Source organism: Pseudophryne corroboree, chromosome 6 (genome assembly GCF_028390025.1).
Source record: "Pseudophryne corroboree isolate aPseCor3 chromosome 6, aPseCor3.hap2, whole genome shotgun sequence".
Lineage (NCBI taxonomy): Eukaryota > Metazoa > Chordata > Amphibia > Anura > Myobatrachidae > Pseudophryne > Pseudophryne corroboree.
This window is the reverse complement of record NC_086449.1, coordinates 570,838,755-570,861,613: the sequence shown is the minus strand read 5'-3', so window position 1 is coordinate 570,861,613 and position 22,859 is coordinate 570,838,755. Positions and strand designations below refer to the sequence as shown.

General features: G+C 46.9%; 1 protein-coding gene across 1 annotated transcript in view; it reads left to right on the top strand.

Moving 5' to 3' along the window:
* Positions 1 to 22,859, top strand: part of UTP20 (UTP20 small subunit processome component) — a 276,038-nt gene that overhangs the window by 124,316 nt on the left and 128,863 nt on the right. The window contains exons 24-26 of the mRNA XM_063930017.1: positions 3,119 to 3,204; positions 10,396 to 10,521; positions 11,434 to 11,600. Coding sequence (XP_063786087.1) covers positions 3,119 to 3,204; positions 10,396 to 10,521; positions 11,434 to 11,600 — 379 coding nt within the window. The remainder of the gene's footprint in view (positions 1 to 3,118; positions 3,205 to 10,395; positions 10,522 to 11,433; positions 11,601 to 22,859) is intronic.

Genomic DNA, 22,859 nt, shown 5'->3' with positions numbered 1-22,859 from the left:
TTATTACGATCCCCTCCACGATGTGATAGAGGGACATGATCTATAATAATGGCCCGCATACTCGCTACTGTGTGCCTTGCCTGTAGGCAGTGTCGGGCCACTGGTTGTTCGCTGGAGCCCTTCTCCAATGCTTGTTTGATGGCGCTGCGGTGCAATGCCATCCTCTCTCTGAATTGCCTCTGGGTCTTGCCCACATAGGCAAGTCCACAGGGGCATTTCAACATGTAAATCACATGAGTGGTTGTACAGGTCACCCGATGTAGTATTTTAAACTTCTTCCCTGTCAGTGGGTGACTAAATGTGGTGCCCATCATGAGTGTGTTACACGTGGAGCATCCTAAACAACGATAACAGCCAACCTTAGGACGTAGGAAGTGGGATTGCACTGATTTAGTTAAGGGGAAGACGTCTAGTTTGACAACCTGGTCTGCAATACTTTTCCCTCTGGTATAGCTAGGTAATAGCCTCGTGCCCGTTAGGGCTGGTAACGAGTGATCTGTGTTGACTATCGGCCACAATTTTTTAGCCTGTTTAGCTATGGTTGTAGTGGCCGTAGTGTATTGATTTACCCATGGGATCTTTGGGGCCTGTTGTCCCGTTTCAAGTGTGGTTTTGTTCAATAAAGATTCCCTTGTCTGACTTAAGGCTTTAGCTTTACTCAATAGAAGGTCAGGCAGTGGATAGCCACGTGCTTCAAATTTGGTGACCATCTGATCCATAGTCTCAATAGTCTGCTGTGGGTCAGAGATAATTCTCCTAGCCCGCAGTAGCTGTGAGTATGGTAAACCCTTGCGTGTGGGAAGTGGGTGGAAACTGTTGTGATGCAATACCGAATTCCTATCTGTGGGTTTTACATATAGATTGGTGCATAGAGAGCCATCAACAACAGAGATGGCCACATCGAGGAAATGCACTTCTTGTTCAGAAATCTGATATGTGAGTTTAACTGGACTTGTAGTAGCATTATGTTCCTCCAGTATATCTATCAGATTCTGTACTGAACCTGACCAAAAGATCAACAGGTCATCTATGTATCTCTTATAGAGACACATAGAGGTCCCTGTATAAGCTCCAAATAAATGAGTCTCTATACAATACATATAAGCATTAGCATACGACGGGGCCACAGGGGACCCCATCGCACACCCGGCTAATTGCAGGTATATATGGCCATTGAAAGTAAAATAATTACGTGTAAGTACAAGGGTCAAAAGTTGTAAAAATACCTCTATTGGGGGGCCTAAGTACAAGGCCCCCCAACAGTTTCCACCCACTTCCCACACGCAAGGGTTTACCATACTCACAGCTACTGCGGGCTAGGAGAATTATCTCTGACCCACAGCAGACTATTGAGACTATGGATCAGATGGTCACCAAATTTGAAGCACGTGGCTATCCACTGCCTGACCTTCTATTGAGTAAAGCTAAAGCCTTAAGTCAGACAAGGGAATCTTTATTGAACAAAACCACACTTGAAACGGGACAACAGGCCCCAAAGATCCCATGGGTAAATCAATACACTACGGCCACTACAACCATAGTTAAACAGGCTAAAAAATTGTGGCCGATAGTCAACACAGATCACTCGTTACCAGCCCTAACGGGCACGAGGCTATTACCTAGCTATACCAGAGGGAAAAGTATGGCAGACCAGGTTGTCAAACTAGACGTCTTCCCCTTAACTAAATCAGTGCAATCCCACTTCCTACGTCCTAAGGTTGGCTGTTATCGTTGTTTAGGATGCTCCACGTGTAACACACTCATGATGGGCACCACATTTAGTCACCCACTGACAGGGAAGAAGTTTAAAATACTACATCGGGTGACCTGTACAACCACTCATGTGATTTACATGTTGAAATGCCCCTGTGGACTTGCCTATGTGGGCAAGACCCAGAGGCAATTCAGAGAGAGGATGGCATTGCACCGCAGCGCCATCAAACAAGCATTGGAGAAGGGCTCCAGCGAACAACCAGTGGCCCGACACTGCCTACAGGCAAGGCACACAGTAGCGAGTATGCGGGCCATTATTATAGATCATGTCCCTCTATCACATCGTGGAGGGGATCGTAATAAGATACTTCTGCAACGAGAAAGTAGATGGATTTTTACCCTTAACACATTGTCACCACGGGGTTTAAACGAAACCTTAGGTCTCCAATGTTTTCTGTAGGCACGTAGATCTAAGTTGCAAAAGGTCTTAATATAATTGCTCTATAATACATTATAGTGTTGGTGTGTTTTAACTGTTTGTTCATTACAGCAGGCACATTTAGTTAGTGACATTTAGATAACATATGTCCACTATATTGATAGTAAATTATGGCTGGCATCGTTTTCTGTAAGATCAGTTTTTTATGTGTGTGTGTTTTTGTAATCATGTCTATCTAATTGGGCATTTTAATATTTTAATGTGTTGTGTATTTGTATTGATATTATTTTTGTTTTTGTTATTTTTCTTATACAGGTGTTGCTTAGTAACAGTGACATGAATGACAGGGATTGGCTCCCTGCCGGTGCGTCCGCCGGACGTCAGTGTGTTGAGAATACAGCACATAGTGAAGGGAAACGTCTTGTGAGTGAAAGCCGGTCGTGAGTTTCTTAGCAACGGGACGCATATGCCCGTGATTGGCTTGTCGACTGATGCGCTGCAATGACGTCAGTACCCAGCGACTGTGACAACTCGCGAAAACACATGGCGGTTCCGTCGGCGCCCGGACAGGTGAGTTGAATCTCAGTAATGAGTGTCTATTAGGAGGGTATATATGTATTGTTTATCTTCTTGTGTTTGTGTATGATTGTCACTGAAGACGTGGTGTCGTCCCCGAAACGGCGTAGGACCGAATAAAGATTAATTGAACGATATCCAGACTGCTGAGTGCCGCTGTTTCCCAAACCTCTTTATTATGGATCTGGCATTTTGATCACTGAGGGCACCGCAGCAAGTATACGTTTCTTCCCCTTTCTTGAGTGCCGAACCTAACCGATACCTATATATATGTATGTATATATATATATATATAATATTCTGCACACATGCTTGTATGTGCATAATATATGTATGCGTATACTGTTTTCGTCCTGCGAGACATATATTTCTCACTCTTTCCCTCTCTAGTTGTTGTGTCATCAAGATCAGAATGTGCAAAAAGTAGCCTTGGAATGTGTGCTGAGCTACAAGAACCCACATGTACTACCTTACAAGTAAGCACATTTTCTGTTTATGTTATTGGTAATGGAAAATATTAACTCAAAATATTTTGTCCAAATTAATTATCTGCTTGTTTTGATACCATTAAGGATGAAGTAAATTTTAAGTATTTCCTATGTGAAAAGCAGGATACAACTAAAGAAATGCTTTGTGTTTTTACTTTCCTGTTTTTGAAAAAATGTTTTTATTTTTTTTGTATTGCTTTTCTTTATGAATAAAAATTCTTAGATGCCAAATATCTAGCAGTCTATGGGGGTATATTCAATAAGAGTCTGATCCATTCCGACATGCAGTTGTCGGAATGGATTCGAAAACCCCTATTCAATGGACAGCCAAATCCGACTGTCTGATTTGGCCATACACAGGGTCCTGTGCTGCTGTCGGTGACTGCGGATGCGCTGACGGCAGCGGCCAGGGGTGCAGATGGCGGCGGCTGGCGGGGGGGTTTAACGGCGGCAGGCGCGAGCGGGACGGCGGCGGGGGGAGCAGAGATCGGCGGCCAGCGGGAGGAGCTGGCTGCAGGGGAACATGTCTGCGGCGGGAGGCACTGCAGGGAGAGAGGTGCCTGGCCAGGGGACGGCCAGGCACCTCTCTCCCTGCAGCACCTCCCCCCACCGCCGCAGACATGTCCCCCCGCAGCCAGCTCTCCCACAGGCTGCAGATCTCAGCTCCCCCAGCCACCCGCAGCACCACTCTTCTCCTCACCTCAATCCGACTTGTTTTCAAGTCGGATTGAGTTTGTCGGAAAGGGGGCCAAAACCTGTCGGATTTGGCCCCAATTCCGACAGTAGCACGCGGATCGGTGGCTATTCCGACTTGTCAGAAAAAATCAGCCCCTACTGAATAGGTAGGAACCCCTTCCGACCTATTTCTGTCGGAAGCTGCCGTCTTTCCGACAAGACGGCGGCTTCCGACAGTTATTGAATACACACCTATATCTTTCAGTTTGATCACTGAATGACCCACGTTGGTGTGTAGCTTGTACAGGGTTGCTCTGTGGCCATTCTAAATGGTGGGGTCTCACAGCGCCCGAACTGTGTAGTTGGCTGACAACATAACAGACAAGCGGGTTGCAGATGTGAGCCAAATAAATGTATTTATATGTCCTTTAAAGTCCAAAAATGAATGGAGTCTTGTCTGGATATCCACATCTGCAGCTTAGTTGCCAGTGTTGCACATGATATAAAAAAATGCCGCTATTACCAATTAAATGTTTTGCTATTTTTTTCTTGATAACTCAGCCATGTTTGCTGATACAGTTCCATTTAATTATTTATCACCATTATTGACTAATCAAATATAAAGTGGTCCTCTACCAAAGAACGCTGATTAAATAATACACATTTTATGTACCCAGATTGTAAATGCTTATTATGCATTAACGCTCCCCATCCGTCAGCTAAAGAAATTTGAAACTATAATTTCTCTTACGTCCTAGAGGATGCTGGGGACTCCGTAAGGACCATGGGGTATAGACGGGCTCCGCAGGAGACATGGGCACTATAAAGAACTTTAGATGGGTGTGCACTGGCTCCTCCCTCTATGCCCCTCCTCCAGACCTCAGTTAGATCCTGTGCCCAGAGGAGACTGGGTGCACTACAGGGGAGCTCTCCTGAGTTTCTCTGAAAAATAATTTTGTTAGGTTTTTTATTTTCAGGGAGCACTGCTGGTAACAGGCTCCCTGCATCGTGGGACTGAGGAGAGAGAAGCAGACCTACTTAAATGATAGGCTCTGCTTCTTAGGCTACTGGACACCATTAGCTCCAGAGGGTCGGAACGCAGGTCTCACCCTCGCCGTTCGTCCCAGAGCCGCGCCGCCGTCCTCACAGAGCCAGAAGATAGAAGCCGGGTGAGTATTAGAAGAAAGAATACTTCAAAGGCGGCAGAAGACTTCAGATCTTCTCTGAGGTAACGCACAGCGGTAACTCTGCGCGCCATTGCTCCCACACACAACACACACAGCGGGCACTGAAGGGTGCAGGGCGCAGGGGAGGCGCCCTGGGCAGCAATTATAAACCTCTAGGGATTGGCTAATATATATTATATATATATAGAGGCTGCGGAGGCAGTATATTATATAATCCCCCGCCAGTATAGAAAATTTGAGTGGGACCGAAGCCCGCCGCTGAGGGGGCGGGGCTTGATCCTCCAGCACTAACCAGCGCCATTTTCTCCACAGCACACTGCAGAGAAGCTGGCTCCCCGGACTCTCCCCTGCTGAACACGTTGACAGAGGGCAAAAAAGAGGGGGGGGGGCACTTTTTATTGGCGCAGTGAGTGTATATTGATATAAAAGTGCTGTTTCTCTGGGAATTTGGTTTCCAGTGTCAGTTGGCGCTGGGTGTGTGCTGGCATACTCTCTCCCTGTCTCTCCAAAGGGCTATATTGGGGAACTGTCTCCATATAGATATATCCCTGAGTGTGTGGGGGTGTCGGTACGCATGTGTCTGCATGTCTGAAGCGGAAGGCTCATCTAAGGAGGAGGTGGAGCAGATGATTGTGGTGTCTCCGTCGGCAACGCCGACACCTGATTGGTTGGATATGCTGAATATTTTAAATGCAAATGTGTCTTTATTACATCAGAGGTTGGACAAAGCAGGGATAGAACAGGGAGTCAATCCATGGCTTTGGCTGTGTCACAGGGCCCTTCAGGGTCTCAGAAACGTCCCCTGTCCTAAGTAGCAGACACTGATACCGACACGGATTCTGATTCCAGTGTCGACTACGATGATGCGAGGTTACACCCAAGGGTGGCCAAAAGTATTCATTATATGATTATTGCAATAAAGGATGTTTTACATATCACTGATGACCCCTCTGTCCGTGACAAGAGGGTACACATGTTTAAGGAAAAGAAACCTGAGGTAACCTTTCCCCCATCTCATGAGCTGAACGCGTTATTTGAAAAGGCTTGGGAAACTCCAGACAAGAAACTGCAGATTCCCAAAAGAATTCTTATGGCGTATCTTTTCCCTGCGCAGGACAGGTTACGGTGGGAATCCTCACCCAGGGTGGACAAGGCTTTAACGCGCTTGTTCAAAAAGGTGGCGCTACCGTCTCCAGACACGGCCGCCCTCAAGGATCCTGCTGATCGCAGACAAGAAACTACCTTAAAATCTATTTATACACATACGGGGGCCTTGCTCAGACCGGCAATAGCGTCAGCTTGGGTTTGTAGCGCTGTTGCGGCTTGGGCGAATACTTTGTCAGCTGACATTGATACCCTGGATAGGGATACCATTTTATTGACCTTAGGTCACATTAAAGACGCAGTCTTATATATGAGAGACGCTCAGAGAGACGTTGGGCTGCTAGGTTCGAGAGCCAACGCCATGGCGATTTCTGCTAGGTAAGCCCTGTGGCCCCGCCAATGGACGGGTGATGCCGACTCAAAGAAGCATATGGAAGTTTTACCTTACAAAGGTGAGGATTTATTTGGGGAAGGTCTCGCGGACCTGGTTTCCACAGCTACCGCGGGCAAATCTACTTTTTTACCTTATGTTTCCCCACAGCAAACGAAAACGCCGCAATATCAGATGCAGTCCTTTCGGTTGCATAAGTCCAGAAGAGGTCGGGGCTCTTCCTTCCTCGCCAGAGGTAAGGGAAGAGGGAAGTCCTCCCCGGCTTCTACTAAATCCACCGCATGACGCTGGGGCTCCACTGAGGGAGTATGCGCCGGTGGGGGCACGTCTTCGACTCTTCAGCCACGTCTGGGTTCAGTCAGACGTGGATCCTTGGGCAATGGAAATTGTATCCCAAGGCTACAAGCTAGAATTCGAAGACATGCCTCCTCGCCGGTTTTTCAAATCGGCTCTACCAGCTTCTCCCCCAGAGAGAGAGGAAGATAGTTTTAACTGCAATTCAAAAACTGTGTCAACAACAAGTGGTTGTCGAGGTTCCCCTAGTTCAACAGGGGAAGGGGTACTATTCAACCCTATTTGTGGTCCCGAAACCGGATGGCTCGGTCAGACCCATTCTAAATTTAAAATCCCTAAACCTGTACTTGAAAAAGTTCAAATTCAAGATGGAATCGCTCCGGGCAGTTATCTCCAGTCTGGAGGAGGGGGAATTTATGGTGTCACTGGACATAAAGGACGCATACCTTCATGTCCCCATATATCCCCCTCATCAGGCGTACCTGAGATTCGCTGTACAGGACTGTCATTACCAGTTTCAGACGTTGCCGTTTGGGCTTTCCACGGCCCCGAGGATTTTCACCAAGGTAATGGCGGAGATGATGGTGCTCCTGCGCAGGCAGGGAGTCGCAATTATCCCGTACTTGGACGATCTCCTGATAAAGGCGAGATCGAGACATCAGTTGCTGAAAAGCGTGGCGCTCTCCCTGAGAGTGCTGCAGCAACATGGCTGGATTCTGAATCTACCAAAGTCACAGTTGGTTCCAACAACTCGGCTATCTTTCTTAGGCATGATTCTGGACACGGAACAAAAGAGGGTTTTTCTCCCAATGGAAAAAGCCCAGGACCTCCAGAACATGGTCAGAGACCTGTTAAAACCGAAAAGAGTGTCAGTCCATCAATGCACTCGAGTACTGGGAAAAATGGTGGCGACCTACGAGGCCATCCCCTTCGGCCGGTTTCATGCGAAGACGTTTCAGTGGGACCTTCTGGACAAGTGGTCTTGTTCCCATCTTCAAATTCATCAGAAAATAAGCCTGTCCCTCCTGCAGAGTGCTCACCTTCTAGAGGGTCGCAGGTTCGGCATTCAAGACTGGGTTCTGGTAACCACGGACGCGAGCCTCCGAGGATGGGGAGCAGTCACACAAGGTAGAAACTTTCAGGGTATATGGTCAAGCAAGGAGGCTTGTCTACACATCAACGTACTGGAATTGAGGGCCATTTACAACGGCCTACATCAAGCGGAGAATCTTCTTCGCGACCTACCGGTTCTGAGTCAATCAGACAACGTCACAGCTGTGGCTCATGTAAACCGCCAAGGCGGAACAAGGAGCAGAGTGGCAATGGCGGAAGCCACCAGGATTCTGCGCTGTGCGGAAAATCACATAAGCGCTTTGGCAGCAGTCTTTATTCCGGGAGTGGACAACTGGGAAGCAGACTTCCTCAGCAGACACGATCTCCATCCAGGAGAGTTTTTGCAGAGATAACAAGTCATTGGGGACTTCCTCAAATAGACATGATGGCGTCACGCCTCAACAAGAAGCTTCGGAAGTATTGTGCCAGGTCAAGGGACCCTCAGGCAGTAGCTGTGGACGCCCTGGTGACACCGTGGGTGTTTCAGTCGGTCTATGTGTTCCCTCCTCTTCCGCTCATCTCAAAGATATTGAGGATCATAAGACGAAAAAGAGTGCAGACAATACTCATTGTTCCAGATTGGCCTCGAAGGGCCTGGTATTCCGATCTTCAGGAAATGCTCACAGAAGATCCGTGGCCTCTTCCTCTCAGGGAGGACCTGTTGCAACAGGGGCCCTGCGTGTTTCAAGACTTACCGCGGTTACGTTTGACGGCATGGCGGTTGAACACCGAATCCTAGCTGGGAAAGGCATTCCGGAAGAAGTCATCCCTACTCTGATGAAGGCTAGAAAGGAGGTGACGGCGAAACATTATCACCGTATCTGGAGAAAGTATGTATCTTGGTGTGAATCCAAGAATACTCCTACGGAAGTTTTCCATCTGGGCCGTTTTCTCCACTTTCTACAGACAGGAGTGGATATGGGCCTAAAATTAGGCTGAATTAAAGTACAGATTTTGGCCCTATCAATTTTCTTTCAGAAGGAATTTGCTTCTCTCCCAGAAGTCCAGACTTTTGTAAAGGGAGTGATGCACATACAGCCTCCTTTTTGTGCCTCCAGTGGCACCATGGGACCTTAACGTGGTGTTACAGTTCCTAAAATCTCACTGGTTTGAACCTCTTCAAATGGTTGAATTGAAATTTCTCACTTGGAAGGTGGTCATGTTGTTGGCCTTGGCATCTGCAAGGCGGGTGTCTGAATTGGCGGCTTTGTCTCACAAAAGCCCCTATCTGATTTTCCATGTGGATAGAGCAGAATTAAGGACTCGTCCTCAATTTTTGCCTAAGGTGGTTTCATCGTTTCATATGAACCAACCTATTGTGGTGCCTGTGGCTACGAAGGACTTGGAGGATTCCAAGTCCCTTGATGTGGTCAGGGCCTTAAAAATATATGTAGCCAGGACGGCTTGGGTTAGGAAAACAGAGGCACTGTTTGTCCTGTATGCAGCCAACAAGGTTGGCGCTCCTGCTTCTAAGCAGACTATTGCTCGCTGGATCTGTAACACAATTCAGCAGGCTCATTCTACTGCTGGATTGCCGTTACCAAATTCAGTAAAGGCCCATTCCACTAGGAAGGTGGGCTCTTCTTGGGCGGCTGCCCGAGACGTCTCGGCATTACAGCTTTGCCGAGCGGCGACTTGGTCGGGTTCAAACACCTTTGCTAAATTCTACAAGTTTGATACCTTGGCTGAGGAGGACCTCATGTTTGCTCAATCGGTGCTGCAGAGTCATCCACACTCTCCCGCCCGGTCTGGAGCTTTGGTATAATCCCCATGGTCCTTACGGAGTCCCCAGCATCCTCTAGGACGTAAGAGAAAATAAGATTTTAAACCTACCGGTAAATCTTTTTCTCCTAGTCCGTAGAGGATGCTGGGCGCCCGTCCCAGTGCAAACATGTTTCTGCAAGGCTTGTATATAGTTATTGCTTACATAAGGGTTATGTTACAGTTAAGATCAGTCGTTGGCTGATGCTGTTTTGTTCATACTGTTAACTGGTTGCGTATATTCCATGTTATACGGTGTGGATGGTGTGGGCTGGTATGAATCTTGCCCTTAGATTAACAAAAATCCTTTCCTCGTACTGTCCGTCTCCTCTGGGCACAGTTTCTCTAACTGAGGTCTGGAGGAGAGGCATAGAGGGAGGAGCCAGTGCACACCCATCTAAAGTTCTTTATAGTGCCCATGTCTCCTGCGGATCCCGTCTATACCCCATGGTCTTTACGGAGTCCCCAGCATCCTCTACGGACTAGGAGAAAAAGATTTACCGGTAGGTTTAAAATCTTATTTTTTAATTCCTGTACCCCAGATATATCCTTATGGTATGCTAGCAAGAAAGTAGCTGTATTCCAATACCCTTGATTTTAAGCTGTTTGTTTTATTAATTTTTTTTAAATGTTTTTTTTATGTACATTTTACAGGGAAAATTTGCAAAGATTACTGGAAGATAAAAGCTTTAAGGAGGAAATTGTCCATTTCAGTATTTCAGAGGAAAACTCGATTGTAAAATCCATCCACAGGCCAGATCTAATGCCTGTGCTCATGAGGTATTTATGTATTATAAGGCATCACCAGGGTTCCGTAGCGTTGAACAGGAATACAACAGATAATATTTTACATGTGTACATTCAAGTTAGGTGTCACATAAATAATTGAAAAACTGGATTGCAATCTAAAGAGTATATTACGGGCAGAGTTGCAGAGGGCGAAGGGTGGTATCCAATTACCCATTGTCATTGATCACAGATAATTAGTGTGATGGGGCTATCCAATTTGCCGCGCAATCGAAACCAAATACCCAAAAGCAGCCCTGTTTCATTGAACCTGTGTGTTTTCAAGAGTAAAGGTATTTTTTTTTTACAGTCGATCCTAATTGTATAGCCTGAAAAAAAAAAAATCAGTAAAACATCGGAAAAACTGCAAAATACTGATGTTTTTCACACCCGATGTTTTACCGTGGCTAATAGAATACCGCCTTAAGTCTGTAGAGTTGGGGGAGTGGTGGTAAGCTAAATGAGTTTTGGGAACATGTTTTGAGGCTGGGAGGAGGGTAATCCAGACGATGGGAGCAGCTCAGGACAGACTTTAAAACAGTATAATAACAAGGGTGGGCATTATTATCTGTCCATTGCCAGTGGCATTCTTGTTTGGCGTGGAAAGTTAATGAGTAGCATTTCATAGTAATAGTAGATGCATGGAAGGAACTCCTAATAGAGACACTAGAGTAGGAAGCGAATGGTAGTACACAGCCCAATATCTTTGCGCTTCCTTCTGCTGTCACATGGCTGATGGTTGTTCAGTATGTGCAGTTTGGAACACTATTGTTTATTTCAAGCTTAGCATGGTTCTGTTCTTAGAACAATAACATGCTTTTGATTGAATCTAGAGCATGATGGCCTACTATTTAGAATTTTCTTTACAAGTGTGCATTATGATTATTTTTTATCTTTTATTCAAAGAATATTATATGGCCGCATGAGAAGCAAAACTGGCAGCAAAACACAGGGCAAGTCCGCTTCAGGAACCAGAATGTCAATTGTTCTCCGATTCATTGCTGGCTCACTGCCTGAAGAGATACGCCTGTACCTAGATCTTCTGTACGAGCCAGTGAAACATCTGAGAGATGGTATGATGTAGCATTAACAACAGCAAACAGGGCTTGTACTTCAAATGTTTTGCTTTTTAAATATATTCATTATTTAGTAAACCAGTCAATGACACGTAGTATGGTTAAGATACAGACTAACAATTTCAATGTTTTTTTATTTTTATACACCCATACAGTTAAATAATGGCTCGTTAGGAGGGAATAAGGAAGAGTCTAAATGAAGGGGAAACATTTATGGGGGAGATAGCAATATAAGGGACCGGTATGGCTACAGTGTAGGATGTGATAAGATATTACATTCAGGCTGCAGAAAGAGCAAATCAAGGATATCATATGATAGCATATAGAAAGACTTGTTTTGGGGTGGTTGTGAGCCACTGACTTTAGGGCTAGGGGGAATCAAAGAAGCAGGCTCAAGGAAAAGTACTCAGACACCTAAGTGAGCGATTCCCTGAATTCCAGCCAAAACAAGTAGAATTGAATTCTTGAACACTGTGCCTGTAACTAAAGCAAGCAACTGGGCAAAACCATATTGCAGTGCAGGTGGGGTAGATTTAACATTTGCAGAGATTTAGATTTGGGTGGGATGTGCTCAAACCTGAAATCTTCCTTTTCTCGTAGTCCGTAGTGGATACTGGGGAGCTGTATAGTACCGTGGAGGTATAGATCGGGTACACTGGAGCCTGGCACTTTAAAACCTTTAGTGTGTCTCTGTACTGGCTCCTCCCCTTTATGCCCCTCCTACAAGGCTTAGTCTAGGAAAACTGTCCAGAGGAGACGGACATACCATAAGAGAAGGAAACATATACAACAGCAGTGAGGCAACCAGCCAACACACAACAATAACTGAAAAAGGCAGCGCTAACCGGAACAGAGGATAGCAACACCAATCATAACAAGGATAGCAAAGCTAATCCAACATGTCAAAGAGACCACAACGGCGGACCAACCAGAAACACTTACATCAAGTAATCAGGATTCGAAGCACTGAGGCGGGCGCCCAGTATCCACTACGGACTACGAGAAAAGGAATTACCAGTAGGTATTAATTTCCTATTTTCTTTAACGTTCTAGTGGATACTGGGGAACTGTACTTTAGTACCGTGGGGAAGTCCCAAAGCTCCCAAAACGGGCGGGAAAGGGCTGAGCCCCCTGCAAAACTGCCTGACCAAACTGAAGGTCATCCTAGGCCAAGGTGTCGAACCTATAGAACCTAACAAAAGTGTTTGACCCAGACCAAATAGCATCTCGGCACAACTGTAAGGCCGAGACACCCCGTGCAGCCGCCCAGGAAGAACCCACTGATCTGGTCGAGTGAGCCTGAATAGACGTCGGCAAAGGCAGAGCTGCAGAAGCATAGGCCTGTTGAATGGTCAACCTGAGCCAACGAGCAATAGATTGCTTAGAAGCCGGGCGACCAATCTTGGTGGCATCATAAAGGACAAATAGCGAGTCAGATCTCCGATGACGAGCAGTCCTCTTGACATAAATCTACAGAGCCCTCACCACATTCAAGGACTCTGAGCCAACCGAAGCGTCAGGCAACACTGGAACCACATTGGGTTGATTCACGTGAAAAGCTGACACTACTTTCGGCAAAAACTGAGGCCGGGTCCTGAGTTCCGGCCTGTCTTCATGAAAAAATCAAATATGGGCTCTTACAGGATAAGGCCCCCAATTCAGAGACACGTCTGGCAGACGCCAAAGCTAGTAACATTACAGTCTACCAGGTAAGAAGTTTTAATTCCACCCTATGCAAGGGTTCAAACCAGTCCATCTGAAGGAAGGACAAAACCACATTTAGATCCCACGGAGAAGTGGGAGGTACAAAAGGCGGTCTCATATGAAGAACTCCCTTCAGGAAGGTCTGTACTTCTGGTAATCTGAACTGATCTGCACTTTGATGGAGCCTAAACGTAGGCCCATATCCACTCCTGCTTGTAGGAATAGTAGAAAGCAACCAATTTGAAATTCCACAGGAGAAACCTTTCTTCCTTCACACCAAGAAACATACTTTTTCCAGATACGATGATAATGTTTTGATGTAACCAGCTTCCGGGCCTGTTATCAACCCTGGCAGGAAGACCTTTTCTGGCTAGAATGTCGCTCTCAACTTCTAAGCCATCAAACGTAACTGCTGTAAGTCTGGATAGACGAATAATCCTTGCTGAAGAAGATCCTTTAGCAGCGGCAGAGGCCAGGGTTCTTCCAGAGCCATGGTCAGGAGGTCCGAATACCAAAGCCGTCGAGGCAAATCCGGGGCAATCAGAATTGCTTGAACGCTGTCCCGTTTTAGCCTTTTTAGCGGTATTGGAGGGAACGGGTACACAAACTGGTAAGTCCATGGCGTCGTCAGTGCTTCCACTGCCACAGCCTGCGGCTCCCTCGTTCTGGAACAGTAACTGCGTAGCTTCTTGCTGAGACGAGAAGCCATCAGATCTATCTGCGGATAACCCCACTGGTGAATTAACTGTTGAAATACCTGAGGATGGAAGCTCCTTTCCCCCGGATGGAGGTCATGCCTGCTGCGAAAGTCTGCTTCCCAGTTGTCCACTCCTGTAATGAATATGGCTGAGATGGCCCTTGCATTGGCCTCCGCCCAGAGGAGTATATTTGACACTTCTCTCATCACCGCTTCTTGTCAATTTATTTACGCCACTACCGTGGCGTTGTCCAACTGAACCTGGATCGGTTGATCCCTCAGAAGATAGGAAGCTTGTAGAAGGGCATTGTACATTGCCCTGAGTTCGACGACATTTATCAGCAGAGCAGATTCCTGACTCGACCATCTCCCCTGGAACTGAGCCCCCTGGGTCACAGCCCCCCAACCCCAGAGGCTGGCATCTGTTGTCAGTAGAATCCATGACTGGGTACTGAAACTCCGGCCTTCTACCAGGTGAGGAACTTGTAGCCACCACAATAGAGAAATACGTGCTTTTGTAGATAGGGTCACATTCTGATGCATATGTAGGCGAGACCCTGACCATTTGTCCTGCAAATCCAGCTGAAATGGCCGGGCATGAAACCTGCCATATTGGACTGCCTCGTATGCGGCCACCATCTTGCCCAGCAAGCATATGCAAATATGTATTGAGACCTTGTGAGGTCGGAGTACTGAGTGCTACATAGCTTGGAGAGTTAAGGCCTTGTCCATAGGGAGTAACACCTTTTGAGACTCTATCCAGTATCATTTCCAGGAACTGAAGTTGTTGGGATGGTTCCAAGTGAGATTTCCAAAAATCTAGTATCAACCCGTAATTAGGCGAGTTGTCCGGTCGATGCTTTGCAGTAGACGTTCCCTGGACACTGCTTTTATCAGGAGATCGTCCAAGTAAGGAACTATGTTGACTCCCTTCACGCGCAGTTGCAGCATCATCTCCGCCATGACCTTTATGAAGGCCCTCGGAGCTGTAGAGAGGTCAAAGGGTAAGGCCTGAAACTGGAAATGGTTGTCCAATATAGAGAATCTGAGGTAAGCCTGATGAGGAGGCCACATGGGAATGTGCAGGTAAGCATCCTTGACATCCAGAGATACTAAGAATTCCCCCTCCTCCAGACCAGACACTGCTGCCTGCAGGGATTCCATCTTGAATCTGAACACCCGTAGATACGGGTTCAAGGACTTCAGGTTCAAGATGGGCCGCACCGAACCATTGGTTTTGGTACAGCAAAAAAACTAGAGTAAAAAACGCTGTTGTGTAACAGAGGAGGTACTGGAACCACGACTCCAATCTAAAAGTTTTTGAATGGCTTCTTGCAAGGTAACTTTTGCTGCGGGTGAAACTGGTAAGCCTGACCTGAAAAATCTGTGAGGAGGAAGTGCTTGAAATTCCTGCCGGTATCCTTGAGAAATGAGGTCCCTCACCCAAGGATCCCGGCAGGACTTTGCTCACACGTGGGCGAAATGTTGAAGGCGAGCACCTACCGGAAAGTCGCCCTGCTGTTGATGGCAACCGTCACGCGGAAGGCTTTGCGGCAGAGGATCTGGAGTTTGGTCCAAAGATACAGCAGCTGCCGGTTTTCAGGACTTGCCACGAGATCCTCTAGGAGCATTGGAGGCCCCTCGGCCTCTGCCTCTGAACTTTGCTGGTGCAGCCGACGGCAGATAGGCAGACTTACCCGCCGTTGCCTGAGAAATCCATTTATTTAACTAGTCTCCAAACAAGGCATCACCTGTAAAGGGAAGATTTTCTACACCCTTTTTGGAATCCGCATCCGCTGACCATTGGCGTAACCACAGTGCTCTGCGGGCTGAAACCGCCATAGCAGTAGTACAGCCATTTATCCGACATAATTCTTTAATAGCTTCGCTCATAAAGTTTGCAGCATCCTGTATATGCTGCGGCAATGTAATTGTCTCCTCCTGGGGCAGAGAGTCAAATCCATTTATCATATTATCAGACCATTTAACCACTGCCCTTGAAATCCAACCACAAACTATTGTGGGACGTTGCGCTATGCCCGCTGTAATATACAGTGCTTTGAGAGTGGTATCAATTTTACGGTCAGCTGAGTCTTTCAGAGGTATTGCCCCAGGTACTGGCAGTACCAATTTTCGTGACAGTCTGGACACAGAAGTATGTACTGATAGGGTAATTTCCCATACCTTTCTGTCCTCCGTGTGGAGGGGAAAGGAAGATAACCTCTGAGGAGTATTGAATTTTTTGTCAGGGTTTACCCATGCCTCCCTGGCCACAGAGTTTAATTCCTTTGGTACAGGAAACGTGGCTGAGGATTTTGCTTTTACATTAAAATGCAATTCTTCATCTGGTTCTGCCTCCTGATCGGGTATGTTGAGAACCTCCCTCACAGCATAAATGAGGGCCTCCACCCCGGGGGACAGAGAGCTGTCCTCCATATCATCTGTTTCATCCAAATCAGGAAGCTCAGAATCAGACTGGAGCACCTGTGGAAGTGAGCGTTTATGTGAAACCAACAGAGGGGACTGAGAAGCCTTTCTGTTATCTGCAGTCTTAGCCACCAAATCAACAGACACTTGTCATTCCTTTCTGGCTGCAGCCAGTTCTGTATTAACATGCTCTTAAAAGAGTCTAACCAGTCAGGTGCCTGTGTACTGTTTTCTTGTAGGGATGATAAACACTGTTCACACATGAGAGAACCCTCAGAAGAAGTAGTAATATTACAAGAAGTATACATAACTTTGTCAGCAGACATGTTTACACAGTGTGACGCAATGACAATGTAGTGAAAACCACCTTAAGCACCCCCACACAGACCCTAGAGAGCCCTTGGAGTGACAGAGAGAGAGTGGAGACCAGCACACAAAAACACAGCAGCACAGCGTACCGCTGTGTATACAGATCACACATGTTATGTCTTGGCTCAGCGGCGCTACCACTGATATGCTCTCTCTCTGCTATGAACCCCCTGGTACGAGTACAGAGTCTGAACAGCCCGGGTCCGTGGAGGAGCAGCGTGTATGCAGCCTTGCGATCCAGACCAGCAAAAGGGCGCCTTTCGTGCCTCTGGTCCCGCTCTCCGGGAAGCCCTGCCCCCGTAATGGCACGCTGTCCCTAATGAGATTATACTGGCCTTAAGTAACAGATTACACTTGTTGTTAAACAAACGTCTTTTTAAAGATGCTGTGTAGCTATGTGGAGTATAATACGCCTGTACAGCCAGTGTGGTCCACGGCGGGCACCGCAGCTCGTGGCCCGTGACATGCCACCAATCTTCACCGGGGACCCGCTAATCGGGACCCCGGTGTTAACACTCACCGCACCTGCGTCACTTCGGCATCTGTTAGAGGGTGGCGGCGTGCTGCAGGCGTGTGCGCACACAGTGTGGTATGTGAAACAGCGCCTCAGCATGAAGGTGTAGAGCAGTGTTTCCTAAATTCTGTACTCAAGAATTCCGAAATGTTGGTAAAACTGCTTTTATACATTAGGTTGATCCGGATTCCTACTACTAGTAAACTCAGTTGAGGAATGTTCAAGGGTTTGGCCTAACAAAAATAGAGGAGACATTTGGGCAGCAGCTTAAACAACAAGTATGAGTGGACTGTTTTGGGCAGGTCAGCCACTAGGACTCGTAAAGTGTGGAGTATCACAAACAGATACAACAGAGAGGCTTGTAGAGGAAGATCTATGGTAGCTCACAACTACTGGCCAAACTGTTAGTGCAAAGGGTGGCTAACAGGTGACACAACAGCAACCAGTCAAGTCAAATCTTGTACGGAGACATCACCTGAAGGGCAGTGTTTGGTTGATATAGTGAATATTGAGCATTCCAGTAATTGGAAACTACCTGGTGAAGGAAATTAACCTGTTTAAAGCAGTAGAGGTAGCCCACAGGCAATGTAGAAACATAGAATTTGACGGCAGATAAGAACCACTTGGCCCATCTAGTCTGCCCTTTTTTTTTTTACTATATTTTTATCTCAAAACTTATTTGATCCTTCTTTCTTTGTAAGGATATCCTTATGTCTATCCCATGCATGTTTAAATTGCTCTACTGTTTTATCCTCTACCACCTCTGAAGGGAGGCTATTCCACTTGTCCACTACCCTTTCTGTGAAGTAATTTTTCCTCAAATTTCCCCTGAAACTCCCCCCCCCTCCCCCCTCCAGTCTCAGTGCATGTCCTCGTGTCCTATTGCTTCTCTTCATTTGGAGAATGTTTCCCTCCTGGATTTTGTTAAAACCTTTGATATATTTGAAAGTTTCTGTCATGTCCCCCCTTTCCCTTCTCTGCTCCAAACTATACATATTGAGATTTTTTAGTCTTTCTGGGTAAGTTTGGTGATGTAGGCCATGCACCAGTTGCCCTTCTTTGTACAGTCTCTAATGTATTAATATCCTTTTGAAGATATGGCCTCCAAAATCTCCAAAATAGAACAAAGTGTTCAAGATGAGGCCGTACCAATGACCTATACAATGGCATTATTACTTCTTTCTGCTTACCTTTCCCAATGCAGCCAAGCATCTGACTAGCCTTTTTCATTGCTTTGTTACATTGCTTACCTGTCTTTAAGTCACCTGAAATAGTGACTCCTAGATCCCTTTCCTTCTCAGTAGTTTCCAGTATAGTGCCATTAATACTATATTTAGCCTTTGGATTTTTGAGACCCAAGTGCATGATTTTGTATGTTTTGGCATTAAACTGTAATTGCCACACTCTTGACCATTCCTCTAGTCTAGTCTACCTAGATCCTCAATCATTTGTTTTACCCCACCTGGTGTGTCTACCCTGTTGCATACCTTTGTGTCATCCACATCTGCAAATGGCATACTTTCCCTTTAATGCCATTTGCAATGTCACCAATAAAGATATTAAAAAGCACTGGTCCAAGTACAGATCCCTTGGGTACTCCACTGGTTACATTTCCCTCCTGTGAATGCACTCCATTTACCACATCTATCTGTTTTCTATCTTGCAACCAAGATCTTATCCATTAAACAATCCTAGTATCCAATCCCAAGCTTCCAAGTTTATTTAGCAGTCTGCGATGTGGAACAGTGTCAAAAGCCTTATTAAAGTCTAGATAAGCTATATCCACAGCTCCACCCTTATCCATCACTTTACTCACAGTCAAAAAAGTCAATAAGATTTGTTTGACATGATCTCCCCCAGTGAATGCAGCAGTTTGGGATCCTATACTTTGCTGGATTTGAGATAATCTACAACTCTTTCTTTTAAGAGTGTTTCTATCAATTTCCTTACTACTGATGTAAGACTCACTGGTCTGTAGTTGTTTGCCTCTTTCTTGCTTCCACTTTTGTGCAGTGGGACTATGGGGGGTAATTCCAAGTTGATTGCAGCAGGATTTTTGTTAGCAGTTGGGCAAAACCATGTGCACTGCAGGGGAGGCAGATTTAACATGTGCAGAGAGAGTTAGATTTGGGTGTGGTGTGTTCAATCTGCAATCTAATTTGCAGTGTAACAATAAAGCAGCCAGAATTTACCCTGCAGAGAAACAAAATTTCTCTAACGTCCTAGAGGATGCTGGGACTCCGTAAGGACCATGGGGAATAGACGGGCTCCCGCAGGAGGCATTGGCACTTTAAGAAAGACTTTGGACTCTGGGTGTGCACTGGCTCCTTCCTCTATGCCCCTCCTCCAGACCCCAGTTTTAGACTGTGCCCAGAGGAGAATGGGTGCACTGCAGGGAGCTCTCCTGAGTTTCCTGCTTAGAAAGCATTTTTGTTAGGATTTTTTTCTCTTTTTCAGGGAGCACTGCTGGCAACAGGCTCCCTGCATCAAGGGACTGAGGAGAGAGGAGCAGACCTACTTAAATGATAGGCTCTGCTTCCTCGGCTACTGGACACCATTAGCTCCAGAGGGAGTGAACACAGGTTCGTCCTGGGCGTTCACCCCAGAGCCGCGCCGCCGTTCTCCTCACAGAGCCAGAAGAAACGAAGACAGAAGACGTCTCAGGCGGCAGAAGCCTTCGGTGCTTCACTGAGGTAACGCACAGCACTGCAGCTGTGCGTCATTGCTCCCATACACTTCACACACTCCGGTCACTGTAAGGGTGCAGGGCGCAGGGGGGGCGCCCTGGGCAGCAATAAAAACCTCTCCTATGGCAAAAGTCTATATACATGTACAGGTGGGCACTGTACATGTATATAAAAGAGCCCCCGCCATTTTTTAGTAAGTTTGAGCGGGACAGAAGCCCGCCGCCGAGGGGGCGGGGCTTCTCCCTCAGCACTCACCAGCGCCATTTTCTCTCCACAACACCGCTGAGAGGAAGCTCCCCGGACTCTCCCCTGCTTGACACACGGTGAAAGGGGGTTTTAAAGTAGAGGGGGGGCACATTATTGGCGTTTTTACATTAAGCAGCGCTACTGGGTAAACAATCTGTGTTTTTCTCCAGGGCTATATAGCGCTTGGGTGTGTGCTGGCATACTCTCTCTCTCTCCAAGGGGCCTCAGGGGGAACCTATCTTCAGAAAAGAGATTCCCTGTGTGTGTGAAGTGTGCCGGTACATGTGTGTCGACATGTTTGACGAGGAAGGCTCACCTAAGGAGGAGGGGGAGTGCATGATGGTTAGGTCGCCGTCGGCAATGCCGACACCGGACTGGGTGGATATGTGGAATGTCTTGAATGCAAATGTAAATTTACTGCATAAACGATTAGACAAGGCTGAAGCTAGGGATCAGTCAGGTAGTCAGACCATGCCTGTCCCTGTGGCACCAGTACCTTCGGGGTCTCAAAAACGCACCATATCCCAGATCACTGACACAGATACCGACACAGATACTGACTCTAGTGTCGACTATGAGGATGCAAAATTACAGCCAAAGGTGGCGAAAGGTATTCGTTACATGATTATTGCCATTAAAGAGGTTTTGCATATCACTGAGGAATCCCCTGTCCCTGACACGAGGGTACACATGTATAAAGGGAAAAAGCCTGAGGTCACTTTTCCGTCCTCTTTTGAACTAAGCGACTTGTGCGAAAAGGCTTGGGAATCTCCAGATAGGAGACTACAAGTTCCCAAAAGGATTCTTATGGCGTATTCCCTTTCCACAAAAGGACAGGATACGATGGGAATCTTCGCCGAAGGTCGACAAGGCGCTGACACTCTTATCCAAGAAGGTGGCACTGCCTTCTCAGGATACAGCTACCCTCAAGGATCCTGCTGATCGTAAGCAGGAGGTTACCATGAAGCACATTTACACACATTCCGGTACTATCGTTAGACCGGCTATGGCATCGGCCTGGGTGTGTAATGCTGTCGCAGCATGGACAGATTCCTTATCTACGGAACTTGACACCCTAGATAAGGATACCATTCTAATGACCCTAGAGCATATCAAAGATGCTGCTTTATATATGAGGGATGCTCAGAGACATTTGTTTACTAAGCTCCAGAATAAATGCTATGTCTATTTCTGCTAGGCGACTCCTGTGGACCCGACAGTGGACGGGAGATGCCGACTCAAACGGCATATGGAGTCGTTGCCTTACAAGGGGGAGGAGTTGTTTGGAGAAGGCCTCTCGGACCTTGTCTCTACTGCTACGGCTGGAAAAATTGAATTTCTTACCTTATGTCTCCCCGCAGCCTACTAAAAAGGCACCTCATTATCAAATGCAGTCCTTTCGTTCCAATAAAAGCAAGAAGGTACGGGGATCGTCCTTCCTTGCCAGAGGAAAAGGCAAGGGAAAAAAGCTGCATGCAGCTAGTTCCCAGGAGCAGAAGTCCTCCCCTACATCTGCAAAGTCCACCGCATGATGCTGGGGTTTCCCGGGGGGAGTCAGCTCAAGTGGGGGCATGTCTTCGATTTTTCAGCCAGGTCTGGGTTCACTCACAGGTGGATCCCTGGGCTATAGAGATTGTTTCTCAGGGATACAGGCTGGAATTCAAAGACGTGCCTCCTCGCCGGTTTTTCGAATTAGCTCTGCCAGCTTCCCCGTCAGAGAGGGAGTTAGTGTTGACTGCAATTCAAAAATTGTATCTTCAACAGGTGATAGTCAAAGTTCCTCTTCTCCAGCAAGGAAAGGGGTATTACTCAACCCTGTTTGTGGTCCCGAAACCGGACGGTTCGGTCAGGCCCATTTTGATTCTAAAATCCCTGAACTTGTACTTGAGAAAGTTCAAGTTCAAGATGGAATCGTTCAGAGCGGTTATCGCCAGCCTGGAGGGGGGGGGGGGGGGGGGGGGAGATTGGATGGTGTCCCTGGACATAAAGGATGCATACCTTAATTTTCCGATTTTTCCCTCCTCACCAGGCGTTCCTGAGATTTGCAGTACAGGACTGTCATTATCAATTTCAGACGTTGCCGTTTGGGCTTTCCACAACCCCGAGAATTTTCACCAAGGTAATGGCGGAAATGATGGTGCTCCTGCGCAAGCAGGGTGTCACAATTACCCCATACTTGGACGATCTCCTCATAAAGGCGAGATCTCGGGAGAAGTTGCTGGACAGCGTGTCGCTGTCGGTGAGGATGTTGCAGGGGCACGGCTGGATTCTCAATATACCGAAGTCCCAGCTAGTCCCTACAATGCGCCTGACCTTTCTGGGTCTGATTCTAGTTTAGACCGAGACTGTTGTTTGTTCATACTATTAACTGGGTAGTTATCACAAGTTATACGGTGTGATTGGTGTGGCTGGTATGAGTCTTGCCCTGGGATTCCCAAAAAACCTTTCCTCGTACTGTCCATCTCCTCTGGGTCTGGAGGAGGGGCATAGAGGGAGGAGCCAGTACACACCCAGAGTCCAAAGTCTTTCTTAAAGTGCCCATGCCTCCTGCGGAGCCCGTCTATTCCCCATGGTCCTTACGGAGTCCCAGCATCCTCTAGGGACTACGAGAA